Source organism: Erpetoichthys calabaricus, chromosome 18, assembly GCF_900747795.2.
Source record: "Erpetoichthys calabaricus chromosome 18, fErpCal1.3, whole genome shotgun sequence".
Taxonomy (NCBI): domain Eukaryota; kingdom Metazoa; phylum Chordata; class Cladistia; order Polypteriformes; family Polypteridae; genus Erpetoichthys; species Erpetoichthys calabaricus.
In genome coordinates this window covers 36,418,303-36,439,109 of record NC_041411.2, presented here as the reverse complement: position 1 = coordinate 36,439,109, position 20,807 = coordinate 36,418,303, and the positions used below count along the sequence as shown (strand labels likewise).

Genomic DNA, 20,807 nt, shown 5'->3' with positions numbered 1-20,807 from the left:
TGCAGCTTTCTCAGATGTGGCTAAAAATATTGGTACCCTTACATTTTATTCAATTAATGCACCATTCTTCCTGAAATGTATTGAAACTATAACATTTGTCACGCATACATGCATTTCTTTGGTTTGCAGTGGAACAAAATGAAAAGGCTGTGAAAAGAACTCAATTCTTGCTTTTTCTACAAAAACATTTCAAAAGGGCCAGGAACAAAATTATTGGAACCCTTTAGACATTATAAGAAATAATTGTCTTGTAGTGATCCTTCAAACAGACATTTATGTCTTTAAGCGATTATCACGTGTCTTTTTTCCAAGAATACTCAATTTCTTTTAAATAGATGAAACTGTAATGATATTCTATTATAAGTATTAGATTGAATTTGTTGTTACATTTCCTTTTATAGTTTGGTTTGGGAATCTTAGTATAAAAAAAAAAACTATCTGAACAACAGTGTTAATGTAACTACTGTCACTGAAAAATATCCAATACTATGTCCCACGGCTCCGTCCACATATTAGTAAAAAAGGACAGGGAAGAGGACCCTACCCAGTGCCTACCCCTGACATCATGCTTCCCCCTCCCCTCAGCCCGCAGTCTCTGTCTCGGATTAGCGCGAATATATCACTCCTTCAAGCAAATTATGATTCTTAGTGCGATGAGAGAAGTCGCAAAATCAACTGGAATGTTCAAGCAAATTCTAAGTAGTTCTCTCGTTTGCTAACTAAGCGGAGGTAAAGAAGACGCCCCGAGGGTGGTGTGTGTGTGAGGAGGGCCTGCCCCCCTCGTCTCTCTACGATTCTCGCAAATAATTTGGTACCGCAAGCGAATTATGATACGTAGCGCAATGAGAGATGTTGCAAAATCAACAGAATGTTCAAGCAAATTATAGAAAAAAAAAACCGATCTAAATCCGTTTAGTAGTTCTCTCGTTCGCTAGCTAAGCGAAAGTAAGGAAGACGCCCCGAGGCTGGTACGCGAGTGAGGAGGCCCTCCCCCACTGCATCTGTCTCGGATTCGCGCAAATAAATCGGTACTGCAAGCGAACTATGATACTTAGCCCGATGAGAGAAGTCGCAAAATCAACCGGAATGTTCAAGCAAATTGCAGAAAAAAAACACATCTAAATCCATTAAATAGTTCTCTGGTGTAAAGTGGACAAATGGACAGACAGACAGACGTTGGATTTTATATATATAGAGATATGTACGGCAAAGGGATAGCAAGCAGAACCAGTTATTACAAACAATAATGAAGCTGAAAGATAAGTTGAGAAATTCCCTAAAATACAAAAAATAGAGATAGCAATTCACACACTTCAGTGAAAATACGAGTGCGTATAAACAGTACCAAAACATGAGGGAGAGAACACCAGAGAAATAGTTTACAATTATATATAAAAAGCAAACAAGGAATACAATAATAAAAGAAATACATTGACATGAAAAACAAAACACAGTAAAAAGACTGTAAAAAAATGAGAAAGGAAGTATACACCTTTAAATGGGTGACAAAAGCATAAGGGGATTCAAAAGAGAAATGAAAAGAAGATATAAATAAAGGAACCCAAGAATATGAAACCAAACGATGACGAAGGAGACACAATTGAGTTCAAGCATGAGAAGACGAGATGTAATAAAGAAGAGTGGCTACAGCGCCGCAGAAGCCCCACTGGTGTGGTGGATAACAGTAAACCCTCAGAGTAAACTGAAGAAGTGGAGATCAAATTGAGGAATAGCCCATTGTAGGGTTCAATTTATTTAATTTCAAGTTCGGAAAGGAGGATGGCACCATCAAGTGTCATTGGTTTCAATATTCAGACAATGCGTTAAAACGAGCAGCACACGTGCCATGCTGTTGTATCACAAAGAAGCGGCCCTTTCTTTCCTCAGTTTTGTCTGTTGCTATCAGGCTGCGGATTCAGGTTCTCAAAGATAAAAATCAACAGATTTAAGAGTTCTTTTATCTCAATATCAATAAGTGTTTTGAGTTCTAGTGGTGGTAGGGATCCTGCTGAGTTCTGAATTCTTACCGTGCACCACTAAAGATCATACAGTAATTCCCTATTTGTAGAAACCTTATGGGTGTAAGTGCTGATTTTTAGCACTGGTTGTCATATGTTGTCTCTTGGCTTATTGTCTTTATGTTTGTGTTACAATATCCTTTTGTTTTGTACTTTCCTGCTGCACACAAATTTCCCTTTAGAATAATAAAAGTCCCCCTACCCACCTGCCTATGTTTCTTTACAGGGTTTCTATGATGAAGTTGCCAGTCCGCTGCTCTCTAAAATCCAAATGCAGTATCCTGAAAATGCTATCGCTGACCTGACTAAGAACACTTTCGGGCAGTACTACAATGGTTCAGAGATTATCGTAGCAGGTCACATTACCGACAACAACCTGCAAGACTTTGCTGTGGATGTCAATGCTTTGGGGGTATGTGGCCTCTGTTTATTCTTTTCTTTGCTGCTCTTTGCCACTCGTAACGTGCGTGGACGAGCCCCAGCCTTTCCCCAATGAAATGAACTTGTGTAATTGTCACAAAACATGAGCTGGTGACACTTCAGGAAAGTGAGGTGGGTATAAGGCCTTGCATCTTGACGCATTCTCCTGTGATTGAGGAGTATGTGACCAACTGACAGCAGTTTGTGAGTCTGAGAGACTGAGTGTCAGAATACTGGAGCACCTTAGGGAGCTGTCCTGTCTCCCTCCTTGTTCATTCTCTATACAACATACGTCCAACACAATACCAGCGCTTGCCACCTAATAGGAATTTTCAGATGACTCCTCCATCATAGGCTGCATTAATAATGGAGACAAGTCAGAGTACTGGAAGGTTGTAGAGAACCTTGTTTTCTGCGGCAGGGAGAACCACTTGCAACTCAACATCAGCAAGACAAAAAAATTGGAGATGGACAAAGAGCCTTGGAGATGAGCCGCCATTCAGGAGAAGGACATGGAAGTGGTGCAGGGCTACAAGGACCTGGGGGTTCACATGTACAACAAACTGGGCTAGTCTGACAACACAGTGGCGATGTACAGGAAGGGTCAGAACAGACTGGACTTCCTAAGGAGACTCAAGTGTTTTGATGTGTGCAGCAAGCTGCTGGAAATGTTCTATCAGTCCATAGTGGCCAGTGTGGTGGTCTACGCCACAGTCTCCTGGGGAAGCAACTTGAGCTCAAAAGAAGCACAATGCCTGAAGAAACTTATCAGGAAAGCCTGCACAATCACAGGGTAAAACCCTGGACACACTGGAAGCTACTGTGGAAAAGAAGATGATGGCAAAATTAGATCCCATCATGAAAAAATCCCCTGTAGGTGGCGCTGTCTTGAAGCAGTTTTAACCACAGGCTCATTCCACCACGGTGTGCTAAGAAGTACTTCTGGGGGTCTTCACTGCCCACTGCTATCAGGCAAATCAGAGCTACCTACTGATGTCCCAGACTAAATCACGTATACTCTTTAAGTTCAAGTTGCTATTTGTGCATAATACACATTTATTATTTATTTACTTATCTATCTGTTGATTAACTGTTTTATTAGCCCTGTGAATTTGTGTCTTTGTTTTTTATGTTTCTGCTGCTGTATGCATCTAAATTTCACTTTAAAATTAATCAGGTTTATCTAATCTATTCTAACATTATGCAGTGACATTGGCTTTTAAAAGCAGATCTCAAATTGTGGTTTGGAGCATTTTTGTTAAGTACCTTTATCAATTCTTTAACAGATATCAGGAGAACAAAATTTGAAGCTTGAAACCAAAATACCCGAGAATGAAGAGTCCTTCAAAAGCCAGCAATATATATTTGGAGAGTACACGGAGCGACTCTGGGCCTACCTTACCATCCAGCAACTCCTGGAGAAGCGGTGAGCCATTAAAGACCAGTGTGGTGACTTGTTCAGAAGGGAGTGTTTGTTTTTCTGGAGAGGGAATCATTTGTTTAATGATTCTATGTTATATGACAGTGATAAGATTACATTTATTGGCTGAAGCAACAGCTGAACTACAGTAATCCCTCACTTATCGCGGGAGATAGGTTCCAAGGCCGACCACGATAACTGAATTTCCGCGAAGTAGGGACACCATATTTATTTAATTATTTAACGTGTATTTGGACGTTTTTAAACCCTCCCTGTATTGTTTACAACCCTCCCTTTACTCTATTAATAACAGGGACAACTGCTAAGCAATATGAAAATGGTAGATAGGTTTACACTTACTGTATAGCGAAGTACACGTAGCTATATATGACGTGATGATGGTGATGAATATGCTGCGCAGTAAAAATGATGAGGATGAAGGTGATAATCCCCTGAATGCAGTAGCAAGAGCACGTTAATGCTGAATGAGTGAGATGAGACTTCCTGGTTAATGCAGCACTCCGTCGCTGAGCCAATCAGCAGTACACAGGAACTTAAGTGCGTGCTCTGATTGGGTAGCTTCTCAGCCATCCGCCAATAGCATCTCTTGTATGAAATCAACTGGGCAAACCAACTGAGGAAGCAAATACCAGAAGTAAAAAGACCCATTGTCCGCAGAAACCTGCGAAGCAGCGAAAAATCCGCGTTATATATTTAGATATGCTTACATATAAAATCCGCAAAGTCGTGAATCCGCGAAAAGTGAACCGCGAAGTAGCGAGGGATTACTGTACTATTACTCCAGGCTGAATTGCCGCCTATGACTTCATTGTCCTAACGCAGCAAATGTTAAAATTTAAAAAGAAAAAAGACAGTGTTGTGACAGTCAACAAGTTTTGATAAAAAAAGTTCTCGTTTATGATTTTTGTAGAAGAGTGGTTATGATCTTGCTTTGGTTTTCTCTTAAGGGCGTTCCTAGAAAATGTGCAGGTTGAGCACATGTTGGTACACACCTGAGATTAGTAATCTACTTAGAACATTAGAACAATAATAATAATAATAATTCATTACATTTATATAGCGCTTTTCTCAGTACTCAAAGCGCTATCCACACAGGGAGGACAATCTAGACAAGAACAGGTCATTCAGCCCAACAAAGCTCACCAGTCCTATCCACTTATTTCTTCCAAAAAAAACATCAAGTCGAGTTTTGAAAGTCCCTAATGTCTTACTGTCTACTACACTACATGTTCACCTATTCCAAGTGTCTAACGTTCTTTGTGTAAAGAAAAACTTCCTAATGTTTGTGCGAAATGTACCCTTAACAAGTTTCCAACTGTGTCCCCGTGTTCTTGATGAACTCGTTTTAAAATATCAGTCTCGATCCACTGCACTAATTCCCTTCATAATTTTAAACACTTTAGTCATGTCACCTCTTAATCTTCATTTGCTTAAACTGTAAAGGCTCAGCTCTTTTAATCTTTCCTCATAATTCAACCCCTGTAGCCCTCTAATCAGCCTGGTCGCTCTTCTCTGGACCTTTTCTAGTGCTGCTATGTGCTTTTTGTAGCCTGGAGACTAAAACTGCACAAAGGACTCCAGATGAGGCCTCACCAGTGTGTTATAAAGCTTGAGCAGAACCTCCTTAGACTTGTACTCCACACACCGTGCTATATAACCTAACATTCGGTTTGCTTTCTTAATGGCTTCTGAACACTGTTGGGAAGTCAATAGCTTAGAGTCCACTATGACTCCTAAATTAGACTGCCCATTGTGTATTCAAACCTCACATTTTTATTTCCTATGTGTAATACTTTACATTTACTGACATTAAATTTCAACTGCCACAAATCTGCCCAAGCCTGTATGCTGTCCAAGTCCTTCTGTAATGATATAATGGATTCCAAATTATCTGCTAATCCTCCTATCTTGGTTTCATCTGCAGACTTAACCTGCTTGTTACTTATATTCCTATATATATTAAAAATAACAGCGTCCCTAGCACTGACCCCTGCTGGTCACCACTCTTAACATCGGCCAGTGCTGATGAAGTTCCTCACACCATCACCCTCTGCTTCCTGTGTCTGAGCCAATTCTGCACCTATCTAAAAACATCACCCTGAACTCCCACTTCTTTTAATTTGATGCCCAACCTCTCATGTGGCACCTTATCAAATGCTTTCTGAAAGTCCAGATAAACAATATCATATGCTCCACTTTGATCGTATCCTTTTGTTGCCTCCTCACAGAATTCCAGCATGTTAGTAAAACACGACCTCCCTCTTCTGAACCCATGCTGAATGTTCAGTAAAACTCCTGTTCTTGCCAAGTGTGACTCAATCTTATTTTTAATAATTCCTTCCATTAATTTTCCTGTGATGTATGTTAAGCTTACTGGCCTATAACTGCTTGGCTCTGCCCTGTCACCCTTTTCATATAATGGGATGATATTTGCCATTTTCCTGTCCTTTGGAATCTCTCCAGTGCGCAGTGACTTCCTAAAAATATGTGTTTAGCTCTCACTAATATCAAAGTCGGAAATGAAACTACAATAATTCTGGGATTTTGTTTGCAATAGTTATTATTTTTGTCCCTCTTTTGCATTTCTTTGCTCGTTTTTTGTTTTTGATATTTTAAGGGCAATTTTGATATATTTTAGTGTCATGTTTATTTATTTCGCAAAACCATTTTGTTTCTCATGGGTGCCACCATTTTGGTAATCAACTGTTATGTTGTTGTTCCATTGTTCCCATGTGGTGCCCAGAAGATACATGCCATGACTTCATCACCTCAAGTACATTTCAGATGCCTTCATGCTATTCCTGAAATCCAAGATTTTAGATCGCAACACAAATAATTCTTGCAGTGTTAGTTGACTTCTTTTTATCCTGACAGACTGTGCCTTGTGTGCAGTGCTTGAGTTATGAATCATGAGGTGTTGAGCTCATAGTGACTGGGGGTGGCATGGGGGCTACGCTGGCCACAGAAATTTGTCCACCGGAGCACAGCACTGTTAACAGTGAATTACATCATCAGCCTAATAAATACATGAGATTGGCGCTGCTTACACATATACTGACACACGTAAACTACTATTTCACTTGGATACTTTACTATCTTAAGTTAATCTGCTGTCAATACCTTTATGGAAATTTTGCTCTCCTCAGCCTCATCTGATGTGTTTTCATTGCCATCGCCTCACTTCTGTTCCTTTTACCTTATCCTCCATGGCATCCTCTACACCTCTCCATTTCTATGGTTTGTGTGGCTTCCAGTGGTTTTAGTGCACTTTTTTCATTTTCACAGCAACCAATGAAAAAACAGTCGTAATGTTAACTAGACTACTTTTATAAAGTTTAAATAAAATCAATATAATAAGCTTTGCTCATTTAAAAATATATTATTATAAATAATTATAAACAATAATTTTATCCAGATTTTCAGGTACCAGAGCTCATTTGAAAGTCCTGACCTCAAAATCAGATGAACAGAAGCAGAGCACAAAATAAGATCTGCTTGTGTGGTATTTGACTTTGATTTTTGGTTAGCATTTGGCCTTTGGTGCTTTTCTTGCTTTTGACTTCTCCCCTTTAAGGACAACATTTTTGCCTGATCTTATCTTCCCTTGCTCTGCTATTGCCATCCAGGAGTAAAGACAAAATAGTCAAAACTCCAGATACTTAAGGTCCTAAAGTTGTTTCCTCAGGTGCCATGTTTTTCACAGAATCTTCCTTATATGTTAAACAAAGCTTGGAATTCCAACAATTCATGACATACTCTTTTATAATCAAAGATTCCGTGAATTAGCACGTTCTTCTGCATGTACGCCAAATGTCCAGAGACACACAGCATCGTAGTGACCAGGGACCTCATTATTTAAAATGTGCTTACACTCGAAAATGTACATAAGCCATTTCTTACACAAAAGTTGGGATTTATAAAACATGGTGTTTATATAGGGATCAAAACCGCAAGGTGTGGGAATTCCAGGAGGCTCTAGAAGTGAGATCACCATATTCTTCTACCATTCTCAAACTGGAAGAGGAAGAGAGTTTAGTACAAGCTTAGAAGTTGTCTGATTGTCTGGACTGCACCAGCATGTCACCCCGCTTTTCATTTTATTTTTGTGTTTTTTGTTTTCTTCAGACCCTTTACCCTTGATCTTGTCATAGATCTGCTGAGCCGAGACTACTTCTTGATTAAACCATGCTTGTACACAAATCTAATACCAGACTTCTCCTGAAGGGCTCTCAGGTGCTGCAGTCAATTGTGCTGCCATTCCCTGAGGAGACCATAAAAGAACTCTCGGTTGCCAGAATTTTGCTATATAGTAAATTGTTTTTGCTCCGATTCTTTCAGCCCTTCTGTTCTGCTAAATGAACGTGAGGATTTCTCACTTTGTGCTTGTACCAGATGATTGAGTTGTCCTTGGGAGACATCTGTATTAGGACTGCTTTGATATTGATTGGTATTTTTGGCATTTGGAGTTCTCTATATTGGTTATGTTTGTAAGAGCCATTTGCTAGTTATTAGTGCATACTCTAAGGGGTTCTTACAACCCCCACAAGTTCAATTGAATTGTATAGCCTAACTATGTCAAGCCTCTCTGACTATAGATTAGCCTCAGTTAGTGACCTGCCTTGCCTTGCATGGTTTTAAACCGGGCCTTAAGTGCCCAGTAGCATGAAAGATAACACGCTCTATTGAACGTGCAGTGCCATACGTTTACAGCATACTGAAGATGAAGTAAAGCATCTTTAATGGACTGAAACAACTAAAGTTTGACAAGAAAAGCTAAGTTTAGAGAAGAAACATTTTTTCCAATTTTTTGCCTTTTAATCTACGTGTGTAACTACCTTTTATCTTTATTCTTGTGTGAACTATTTTCTTTGAATTTTCATTACATCTTGCCTGAAGTTGGGGCCTGAGTTGCCTCGAAAGCTTGCATATTGTAATCTTTTTAGTTAGCCAATAAAAGGTGTCATTTTGCTTGGCTTTTCTCTACATTCATAATGGCTAACACGGTACAACACCTTAGTACCACTAAATCTTTTAAAACAAACTTTTGGACTGAGAGATTTCACACCAGCAGCTACAATGTTAATGAACTATTTACTTCTTTGCTCTTCACTTTACTCTTTTTTAGGCTATTTGCGTAATTTAATTACCGCAAACAGACCCTACCCCTTGACCTCGACTTTCTTCCCATTCCAGTAACTTCGTCTGTTTCCAATCTTGGAATCAAAATGGATATGGTCCTGAAAATGGATGCTCAAGTCAACAGCACAGTAAAATCCTGCTTTTTCCATCTCAGGCGAATTGCCAAACTCAAACCAATTCTGCCTTACCACCTCCTGGAATCAGTAATCCATGCATTCATTACGTCCCGGCTCGACTATTCTAATTCCTGCCTATATGGTATTAGTAAAGCCACTCTTTCGAGACTCCAATTGGTTCAAAATGCGGCTGCAAGACTTTTAACTGGAAGCAGCAGAAGCCAACACATTACACCGATTTTAAAAACCCTACACTGGCTGCTGGTTAGCTTCAGAATTGATTTTAAGATACTCCTGTTAACCTATAAGGCACTAAATGGTCTAGCCCCTGCCTACTTGAGTGTCTTGCTCCATCGTCACAATCCCCCTCGTGTTCTTAGATCCGCAGATCAGCTGCTCCTAACCGTTCCCAAGGCACATTTTAAAGCTCGTGGTGAAAGGGCTTTTTCTGTCTGTGCACCCAAGCTCTGGAACTCCTTACCTTTAGTGGTTAGGCAAGCCACTTCAGTCGCCACATTCAAATCAAACCTAAAACGCACTTCTTCACATTGGCTTTTAATTCTTAACCTGTCTTATTCCCACTTGCTTTTTGCTATTTCTCTTGTTTTATTGGGTCCCCTGACCTGTTTTTAGTGTCTCTGTTTTAATTTCTCTCTTAATGTTTGTTTTTAATATTTTGCTTTTAGTCTTGCTTGTTTTAACTGTACAGCGCTTCGGTCAGTTGTAATGCTGTGTTTTTAAGCGCTTAACAAATAAAAATGGTATGGTATGGTATGGTAAATTAGTCAGTCAGTCAGTCAGTCATTATCCTAACACAGGGTCATGGGGGTCTGCTGGAGCCAATCCCAGCCAGCACAGGGTGTAGGCAGGAACAAATCCTGGGCAGGGCGCCAGTCCACTGCAGTCATTTAAATTATATTTTAGTTTAATATTTTATTTCTTTTCAGAGCTAGTTTGGGCTCGGTCTCTCAGTTTATTTATGGTTATTTTATTTTTAATAGTTTCCATTTACATTTTTCATTGTGTCTTTGTTTAACTTAATTTTCCAGTAAACCTATTAAAGAGTTTTTTGGTGTCTTCTTTGTGTTTATGGTTTTATCTTTCTCATCTTTGGTATAACTCATCCTATGTTCCTGTCTTATTTCTCATATTTTCAGGACAGAGTCAGGTCCCCTGTAACCCTATACTGGAAAAAGTCAGTTCATAAATAATAATAATATGAGCTAATACTCGCCTCACACCACTCATAACTCTGTCCTGACATGAGGGCATTTAGGAAATGAATGAATGAGTAATACGTACTAAAAATGTAACTGTCTGTGACTCTGTAATGAAAGTGCTAGAAAAATGAATGAATGGCTAATGTTTATCTCATACAGACACAAATTAGTGAATAAATAAATCTGTCGTCTGGCATGTTCCCCATTTTTTGTATGGATTTCTTCCAGGTTTCCTTACGAAATTCACAAACATACCGGTTAGTTGATTTGGCAGTGCTAGAATGGTCCCTGGTAAGTTTGTGTGTTGGACTGGCACCTAGTCCAGGTGGTGTTCCTGCCTTCCATCCATCATGGATCATCGGATAAGGAAGATTGATGGATGGATCACCTTATGATACAGACTCTATTTGAAGTGGTTTTCCTCAGGGCACAAGTCAATTCTTTCTCAATTAACTGTTACATTAACTGAACACTTAAAGTTCCCACAAATTTCACAACAAAGGGCCGCTGAATATGTGAGGGAGTAATTTGCAATGTATGTCTTTTCTTGGTTTCAGGACATCTGGATCTGAAGACGAGAAGAACAATGCCACAAGCAAAGCCCTGCAGCTCTCCTTACAGTACAATTTTGTCACCCCTCTGACATCCATGGTTGTGACCAAACCCAGTGAGGAGGACAGTGTTATGATAGCCACAAAGCCCAATGGGGAAGTTCAGGAAGGTGTGTTGATGTAACTAATTATTAACATTGTTCCCTACTCTGTCCCTGTGCCTTGTTCATCTAACTGCAGGGGAAACATATTGCATGTTGGTTGTACATGCAAGATAGAATTTTGTGGTATTCTTACTAATAGTATGAGGTGAAATTCTACAGCCACAAACTCCTGGAATGCAATCTGTAAAATGTGTAAAGGTTTGTGTGATGTCCTAAATTATCATGAGGAAGAAACCAATAGTCTGCTTAACTAACCTTCTTCTCAGAAACCCCTGTGCCCTCTGAATCTGCCCTATAGCATAATACTAATGTAGTTGCTGCGAGCCGTAGGTAATTTCAAGCAGCTGCTGCTACATATTAAGTTGGCGTTGTGTTATATCCAGGCTTGGAAACAAATCTGGGACAGAGCCTTTGTGGTGGCTCAAAATCCAGTGCAAAAGAACCTTGTATTTAATATCGTGATGTAATTATTAAAGTTTGTAATTGTTTTTTAACTGAGGATTTGTCACAGTGTACTGTGCCTGTACTCAGTGAAGGGTGCTATACAAAATAAACTGAAATGACTTGAATTACAAGGATAGTGAAATGTTAATAAAATGTGAGTGGCCTTGCCGTGTGACTATGAATTAGCTCCAGAATTAGTCAATCGCTCAGTTGACAGTATAGGCTTTCACCTTTGTTATGTTCTCTGCCATTATCCGCATGATTTCTATAATTCCTTCGGAATTAGCACTCATGACGAATCACACAAATCAACTGCATTCCACGTGAAGTAGAAAAGCAGAGGAAACAATGGGTTCATTTTAAAACATTTTCTCATTTTTTTCTTTTTCTTTTTTATTTTTCAGAAGTCTTGAATGTTCATCACTCACAGAGTAAGTTTATTGTCTTCTGGGAAATCATGTCTTAAATTATCTTACTTTCTACTAAAAGCAGTTTGAATGCCTGAAAATAATTATTGTATATAATTTCATGACCAGGAATGGAGTCAGACTACTGTTTATTTCTGTGTTCCTGATACCAAGAGGCTGCACTTTACGTGGCTGATTGTACATTTTTGAAGTGTTATATTTATGTCATGGCATTACTCTTGATTGTTCAAGTCTGTGAGGTGCTTTCGCCCCGTAGAAGTGTGTTGTGTTTATAAATTTCAACTGGGTACAAAACCTCATGGCAGCCCTGAGTGCAACCAGGTAAGTATGAATGAAGCAGAGGCATTTTGGGAAGAAAACTCCAGCGGGGACACTTGGATCTGGAAGTTAGACACCATTAGATTTTGGTGGCTTCATGCTCAAGAAGCAGCGCAGAGAGTGTGTGCGTGTGTGTGTGTGTGTGTGTGTGTGTGTGTGTGTGTGTGTGATGATCAAGCACTCAAAGAGCCAAACTCAAGGCATTGTCCTGAATACGACATGCAAACTGTGCCTACAGTGACATACTTGAATAAACACATATAGAAAATGTGCCTCTTTCACTCATTTATTCAACAAAAATATAAATAGATGTGATGGTCTACTGAGGAAAAAAGTAAGTCCACCCTTGGTCTCAGAAGCTGGTATTGTCCCCTTTAGCAGAAATGTTTTCTTGTAGGTGTTTTGCATACCTGCCTACCAGCCTCTAACATCAACTTGGTGATATTTTTGGCCAGTCCTCCATGTAAAAGTCCTTCATTTAAAACGTGTTTGTGGATCTTCTTGCATATACTGCCTGGTTCTAATCCACCTCAACATTTCAATGGGATTCAAATCAGGGCTTTGTCCATGCCAGTCCATAACCCTCCCTTTCTTCTGTCTGAGCCATTATTTGGTGGATTTGCTAGTATACTTTGGATACCTTTGAAAGGTATATTCCTTGTTCAGCTTCAACTTTCTGACAGATGACAAGCATTCTTCTCAACTACACTTTTATATGATGTAAAATTCATCGTGGACTTGATGACTTCAAGCTGCCCAGGCACTAAGGCACCAAAGCAACCCCAAACCATCACATTTCCACCACCACACTTCACGGTTGGTATGAGGTCCTTCTCCTGAAATACTGTCTTTGGTTTGCACCAAACATGTCTACCGTTACTGTGGCCAAACGACTGTCTTTGATTCATCTGTCCAGAGCACATTTGTCCAGAAGGCCTGGTCTTTGCCTGGATGTTCAATGGTAAGCTGTCCTCTTGCTCTAATGTTCTTTTTGCCACACCTCCCTTGCAGGTCAAATTTATTCAGTCTCTTGCTGATTTTAGATGTATACACTTTAACACCAGATTTTGCTAGAATTGGAAAAAATAAAGAAATGTAACCAATTGTATCCTAAATGTTATAAGTCGTCTTGGATAAAGGTGTCAGCCCAATGAGTAAATGCAAATGTTTTTGGTGACTTCTTTTAGTATCAAACGCTCAGATCTTAAACTGAATTTGCTGAGTCCGCCACTTTTGGACAATTTAGTAGTCATTTGAAATCTATGCCACTACTTGAAGATAATTTTTCCTACAGTGGAATGACTGATTTCAGATAATTTGGTGGTCTTTTTAAATCCCTTGCCAGACTCCTAGTCATCCATAGCCTTCCTTCTGTAAGCCTAAGAAAGCTCTTTTGCTCTTGGCAGGATTACACCATGCACGTCAATAGCAGAGAGAACACTAGACCCCATGATACCTGCTGGGCCCACCTACATTATAAGATATGGCTACAAGGGGCTTCTAATCACTGACACCTAATCTGGAGCACATAATTCTTATTTCATGGATTTGAAGTGGCGATAAATTTAAGGGGGTACAAACTGTACTTTGCCCACATGACAAATCTGCATTTCTGTTCATTTAGATTATGAGAATGAATATACCATGTCAGGTTTATGTGTCATTTGCTCATGTATGACTCTTTACCTGTAGGAACTGTTTGCCATATGTTGAACATTAGTGACCACATACAGTACAGCAAAAATTTAATGTTAAATTTTAAAAAGAAAAATGAACTGTGTTCATCTTAAACTCTTCTTCTTTTTCTCTTTTTTAGCATTTGTTCATGGCTATGCATATATGAAATATGGTACGTGTTTCTCTGTATATTTTAGAGACATTGCATGAATATTTTTAACATTTATCTAATATTTCTTTTGTTTTTTTTTATAAAAGCTACTTCAACCATTAAATTAAGTGCCAAATCTTGTAAAAACAGCGGCCTCCTCAGTGTTTGCAGAATTTCGATGTTGTTGTCACAAACCTACTTAGAAATTGGTAATTGGCGAGTCAGTCAGATTTGAAGCATCTTACTAACAGAAAGGTTACTTCTGAAGGACATGAAGAATGTCCTCTTGGTGTTTAAGTGTTTGCTGGGGATCAGATCCTCTCAAGTCTAACGTGTCAAAAGTTAATGTGTGATTTATTGCCTTCTTTGGTAGCTAACCAGGCAGTAATGGATGACTAGAAACATCAGTCATTGATGAGTAATTACAGTGTAAGAGACACTTCATGAATGGCATCGACGAGCTTAGCTGATGTCGCTGTTCTTCTCCTTTCTGCCATGTCATCCTCTCAAAGAGAGTGCACGGAGAAAGGCACAAATCCCAATAACTTTACGGAGGTTACCGCTACCCAAATTTTACAGTTAAGACTGAGATCAAAGGTTTACATCCCCATTGGTTCACATGACAGATGGGCACAACCTTAAAACATTGATAATAATAATAATAATAATAATAATAATACATTTTATTGAGGGTGGCGCAGTGGGTAGCGCTGCTGCCTCGCAGTTGGGTGATCTGGGGACCTGGGTTTGCTTCCCGGGTCCTCCCTGCGTGGAGTTTGCATGTTCTCCCCGTGTCTGCGTGGGTTTCCTCCGGGTGCTCCGGTTTCCTCCCACAGTCCAAAGACATGCAGGTTAGGTGGATTGGCGATTCTAAATTGGCCCCAGTGTGTGCTTGGTGTGTGGATGTGTTTGTGTGTGTCCTGCGGTGGGTTGGCACCGTGCCTGGGATTGGTTCCTGCCTTGTGCCCTGTGTTGGCTGGGATTGGCTCCAGCAGACCCCTGTGACCCTGTGTTCGGATTCAGCGGGTTGGAAAATGGATGGATGGATACATTTTTTTTATATAGCACCTTTCCCATGCTCAAGGCAATTAAATGCACTGTTACTGAGTTTTACACTCAGCGATGTACGCTGTGCAGGACATTTAAACAACTTGAGTTTGGTCTGCTCTTTTCTAGTTGATGGGGATCCTCATTTCATGGTTCCGGTGCCTGCAAAAAATGACAATATCTGTTTCAACATTGATGAGAAGCCTGGAGTTATATTCAATCTCGTGAAAGATCCTGTTACAGGCAAGTCAGACCTCATCTTTCTGTTTGGAAGAGATTTCGGAGAGAGAGAGAGAGAGAGAGAGATAGATAGATAGATAGATAGATAGATAGATAGATAGATAGATAGATAGATAGATAGATAGATAGATAGATAGATAGATAGATAAGGTTATATAACCCTTCTCTAACCTACTCAAAGTGGTTTACATAGACCAGGGGTGGGCAGATTCAGTCCTGGAGGGCCGCAGTGGCTGCAGGTTTTTGTTCCAACCCAGTTGCTTAATTAAAAAACAATCCTTGTCAATTATATAATTTCATGGCTTGCTAGTGCTTTAACTCTGCCATGTCAAGTCATTCTCATATCCTAGATTTTTTTTCCTTTCTAAGGATACCATCCAAATAATTTGAAGTCTAAAACAGTTATTCACAGTGTTTCACTTTTTTTCTCTCCACTTTCCTTCCAAGTATTTAATTAAACCCAATAATGCATGTTAAATACACACAGGTGTAAACGGAAACAAGCTAAATGGAGAAATGTTGGTTTCTTTTGTCATTTGCATCTTATTGCTAATAAGGAGCAATTAAAAACCAAGACTACAGCTGTTTAAGACTAAAATAAGTAATAAGGGTTCAACATCTTAATGAGAGAGACAACTAAAGTGAAGCAGAAGTGTTATTTGAGCAATAAGTGCTTCTTATTAAGCAATTGGGTTGGAACAAAAACCTGCAGCCACTGCGGCCCTCCAGGACTGAATCTGCCCACCCCTGACATAGACAATGGGGAGCCAATTCAACCACCGTCAATGTGCAGCATTCACCTGATTAATGTGACGACAGCCATTCATGTGCCAGTATGCTCACCACACATTAGCTATTAGGTGGTGAGATATAGTTAGCCTATAAGGGACAGGGGATGATTAAGGGTCTGTGATGAACATCGGGGTACACCCTAATTAACTGGATTAACTGCAGATAGTCAACATATTCACACAGGCCATGTCTTAATCTCACAAGTTAGCCGAATGAGGGTTAAAAGGTCATACATCTGTCAATTTCACAAAGTCACTTCCTGTCCTAAAATGATTAATTTCACCTGCCACATCATGGAAGTTTGCAAATCCTGTCGATACAGTGCAGCGTAAGAGTATTTGCCCTTTCCTTTGTGTTTGAGTTCACATACATACTGAACATGAATGCACATTTTGTAAATGATTGTCCATCAAACATACATATTGCTTTTTTTAAATATTATTGCAGGTATTGTGGTTAACGCAGAGACAATTGGTGATAAGAAGGTCATACCTGGCAAAAAGCAAAACACATATTTTGGGAAAATTGCAGTTCTGAACAACAAGTTGGACGTTAAGATTGAAGTGTCAACACAAATTATTAAAGTTTATTATGGTCAGAAATATTCGTACTTCACCTGGACACAAGTGGCATCACTCAAACAGAAAAGGTGAGGCATTCAAGATTTAATGTATGTGGCTGTCATCAAATGTAAAGCCGCTGCTCTATGTACAGATTCAAACTAAAAGAAGTGAGAGTTCAGGGTGTGGTGTGTAGATGGACGCAGAATTGGCTCAGACACAGGAAGCAGATGGCAATGGTGTGAGGAACCTCATCAAAATTTTCTGATGTTAAGGGTGGTGTTCCACAGGGGTCAGTGCTAGGGCCGCCGCTATTTTTAATGTATACAAGTAATTTAGATAGGAATATAAGTAACAAGCTGGTTAAGTGTGCAGATGATACCAAGATAGGTGGCTTGTCAGATAATCTGGAAGCCATTGAATTATTGCAGTGGGGCTTGGACAGCATACAGGCTTGGGCAGATTTATGACAGATGAAATTTAATGTCAGAAAATATAAGGTGCTACACATAGGAAGTACAAATGTGAAGTCTGAATACATGATGGGAGGTCTGAAATTTAAACATGTACCCCTTATGAGATGGACATAAGATTCAATGTTGACTCGACACTATCAACTGCCAGACAGTGTTTAGAAGCCATTAAGAAGGCAAAGCCAGGTTATATGGCGCCTTAATGTGTGGAGTACAAGACCAAGGAGGTTATGATGAAGGTTTATAAAGCACTGGTGAGGCCTCAACTTGAGTTCTCTGTGCAGTTTTGGTCTCCAGGCTACAAAAAGGACATAGCAGCACTAGAAAAGGTCCAGAGAAGAGCGACGAGGCTGATTCCAGGGCTACAGGGGATGAACTATGAAGAAAGATTAAAAGAGCTGAGCCTTTACAGTTTAAGAAAAGGAGATTAAGAGGAGACATGATTGAAGTGTTTAAAATTATATAGGGGATTAATCCAGTGGATTGAGACTGTTATTTTACAATAAGTTCGACAAGAACAGGGGGACTCAGTTGGAAACTTGTTAGGGGGAAATTTTGTGCAAACATTAGGATGTTTTTCTTTACACAAAGAACCATAGACATGTGGAATAAGTGACCAAGTAGTGTGGCAGAGAGTAAGACTTTAGGGACTTTCAAAAGTCGACTTGATGATTTTTTAGAAGAATTAAGTGGATAGGACTGGCGAGCTTTGTTGGGCTGAATGGCCTGTTCTCATCTCGATCATAATGTTCTAAAAAGTTCATTTTTTTTACAGAATTATTTGGAATTTCCAGTTTTTCTAAGATATGCAGTGTTTCAGTTTCCAATTTAATTTGCAGTATCTGTAACACACCCTAAAAATCCCATATGAGGCTCCTTCAAACACACAATAAGCAGTTGTTTGCTGAAAAAGCATATTTCAGAAAATTATTTAGATGTATTGAAACTATATCAAATATAAATTAAATTCATTATTTATTGGAAAGGTACGGACACTTGACCGTATTTAAAGATCTCTATTGTAGATTTATAGGCTCACCAGCTGTGCTACCCATGTAAAATGGGATGAGATCTAAGCTATCAATGTTAACGTTTGCAGTGCACCATCTGTTGGAATGTGTTTTGTAACGCACGCAGTAATAAAGGGCGGCACTGTGGTGGTGCAGTAGTGCCTTGTAGTAAGGAGACTGGTGTTCACCACTTTGGTCCTCCCTGCGTGGAGTTTGCATGTCCACTCCGTGTCGGCATGGGTTTCCTCCAGGTGCTCCAGTTTCCTCCCACAGTCCAAAGACAGGCAGATTATATGGACTGCTGATGCTCAACTAGCCCTAGTGTCTCTGGGTGTGTGTTCACCCTGTGATGGAGTTGGCGCTCTGTACAGAGATTGTTCCTGCCTTGTGCCCTATGCCTGCTGGGATTGGCTTCAGCTCCTCCCATGATCCTCCTCAGGATTAAGTAAGCTTTGAAGATGGTATGATATAGTAAGGAAATGCACTGCATTTTTCGTTCCAACAGATGGCACTGCTTTTACGAATCCCATGCCAAATGGCATATAACAGAGGCTTAGCTGCATGAACACACAGACACTTGTTCTTTTATTATGATGGATTACCTCATAGGCGGCACGGTGGTGCAGTGGTAGTTTCCGGGGTCTTCCCTGCGTGGAGTTTGCATGTTCTCCCCATGTCTGTGTGGGTTTCCTCCTGGTGCTCCGGTTTCCTCCCACAGTCCAAAGGCATGCAGGTTAGGTGCACTGGCGATCCTAAATTGTCCCTAGTGTGTGCTTAGTGTGTTCTTGGTGTGTGTGTGTGCCCTGCGGTGGGTTGGCACCATGTCGGGATTTGTTCCGGCCTTGTGCCCTGTGTTGGCTGGGATTGGCTCCAGCAGACCCCCGTGACCCTGTGTTCGGATATAGCGGGTTGGATAATGGATGGATGGATTATCTCATAAAAAGCATGCAGTCAGACTCTTACTTGCAACATGTAGTATAAAACAAATGAATTAAACAGTGCCTTAAAGTTGCATTCAAAAGCAAAGACAGATTTGGCTAAAGCTAAAATACAAAAGTATAATGAACAATTTTGATATTAGATTTTTTTTCTCTTTTAAAGGATGTGTATGTTTTTCCCAAAATTAGGAAACCACTGTTATTTTCTTTTTAATTTAGCTTTGATGTTATCACAGACAAAGACAAAACTCTAAGGGTGGTTTTTGAAGGAATGGCCCAGTTTGTCATCTTGCTCCATCGTGTTTGGAAATTCCATCCCCTTCACCAGGACTATCTTGGCTTCTACATTATAGATGATCATCAGCTATCCAAACAGACCCATGGCCTTCTAGGTATGATTTCCTAAAATATTATCTTAAGGAGGTTTGCCATACCTGAACATACAGTAAATATCATTAGCTGCTGTATGGCATGTCCTATAAATCAGAGTGAGTGTGAAGTGGTCAGTTTTAGTTTTGGTCATTCACCACTCAGTATTCTCCTAAGATCAAGAAATGTTTGAGATGGTTAGAGAGACACACAAATGATACATTTCATCAAAGGTTTCAGCATAAAGATATTATTCACCTCACTTTAATGTGTTCACAAACATTAGTAATTTTCAGACACCCCAGATCTTGCTGACGAAGATGGTAAAACTGCATATGTTGCCTTGCAGGACAATTTTACAGTGGCATAGACTATGAAGTGATTGAAATTCATGAAGGTGAAAATACAGACAAACCTGATGCATCAATGCTGATTAAAGGCAAAGTGCTGACAGTGACCAGGTAACAACCTCCATACAGTACTTGACAGAGATCTTGAAATGGAACGATCAGGAGCTGAGACCTGTCACCATCTCTGAACAATAAACCGTTACCGCAGTGCATGAAGGAGCTCACGGTGCACTTCAGTGCTGTTCTCTTTGGCCACGAGGTTCATGCAGTTGAACTAACGCACTGTGTTTTATTTTCAGGGGCTGGCAGAAGGAATACAGGAAGGACATCAAACGTGGAGAAGACATTCCCTGCTGGTTCATACACAACAATGGCACTGGGTTAATTGATGGGGTTCCTCGTGACTATATTGTATCAGGAATATTTGAATCCAAGTAATTTACCAGGTGAATACTAGAAACATAATTAAGTGTCAAAACAAATTGTTAAAGTTTATTAGTATCTAAGACACACTTCATCGGGACCCAGGTGGTGTCCCTCAAACAGAAATGTGATTCACAGGGAAATGTTACCGACATGGCAGTTGATTCTTATTCAGTATGACACCATGGGAAAAAAGACTTTTCTCAAAATACAAAATGAAATCTCACAATTACTAAAAGACTCAACATTTTATTAAGTAATGCCTCTTAAAGACTAAAGCAAAGGCAGGTTTGCTATTCCAGAGTAACTGATGCAATAGGAATCATGTAGGAATAAGACAATGGTGGTCGTGCAAGGAATGACAACTCCACTGAATCGATGTTGGTCCGCCAACCCGACTGTCCTTACGGGAATAAAAAAGGAGCTGCATGGTGTGAGTAATAATAATAATAATACATTTTATTTATATAGCACCTTTCCCATGCTCAAGGCGCTTCACAGAGTCTTAGAAAAAACAG

At 39.8% G+C, this 20,807-nt stretch overlaps 1 protein-coding gene across 1 annotated transcript in view; it reads left to right on the top strand.

The window, feature by feature from the left end:
* Window positions 1–20,527, top strand: part of LOC114668510 (inter-alpha-trypsin inhibitor heavy chain H3-like) — a 53,880-nt gene extending 33,353 nt beyond the window's left edge. The window contains exons 13-22 of the mRNA XM_028824286.2: window positions 2,245–2,430; window positions 3,725–3,864; window positions 10,912–11,075; window positions 11,918–11,944; window positions 14,076–14,108; window positions 15,264–15,377; window positions 16,614–16,815; window positions 19,367–19,539; window positions 19,866–19,977; window positions 20,166–20,527. Of these exons, the coding sequence (XP_028680119.1) occupies window positions 2,245–2,430; window positions 3,725–3,864; window positions 10,912–11,075; window positions 11,918–11,944; window positions 14,076–14,108; window positions 15,264–15,377; window positions 16,614–16,815; window positions 19,367–19,539; window positions 19,866–19,977; window positions 20,166–20,304 (1,290 nt within the window). The 3' untranslated portion in view covers window positions 20,305–20,527. The remainder of the gene's footprint in view (window positions 1–2,244; window positions 2,431–3,724; window positions 3,865–10,911; window positions 11,076–11,917; window positions 11,945–14,075; window positions 14,109–15,263; window positions 15,378–16,613; window positions 16,816–19,366; window positions 19,540–19,865; window positions 19,978–20,165) is intronic.
* The last annotated feature ends 280 nt before the right edge of the window (window positions 20,528–20,807 follow it).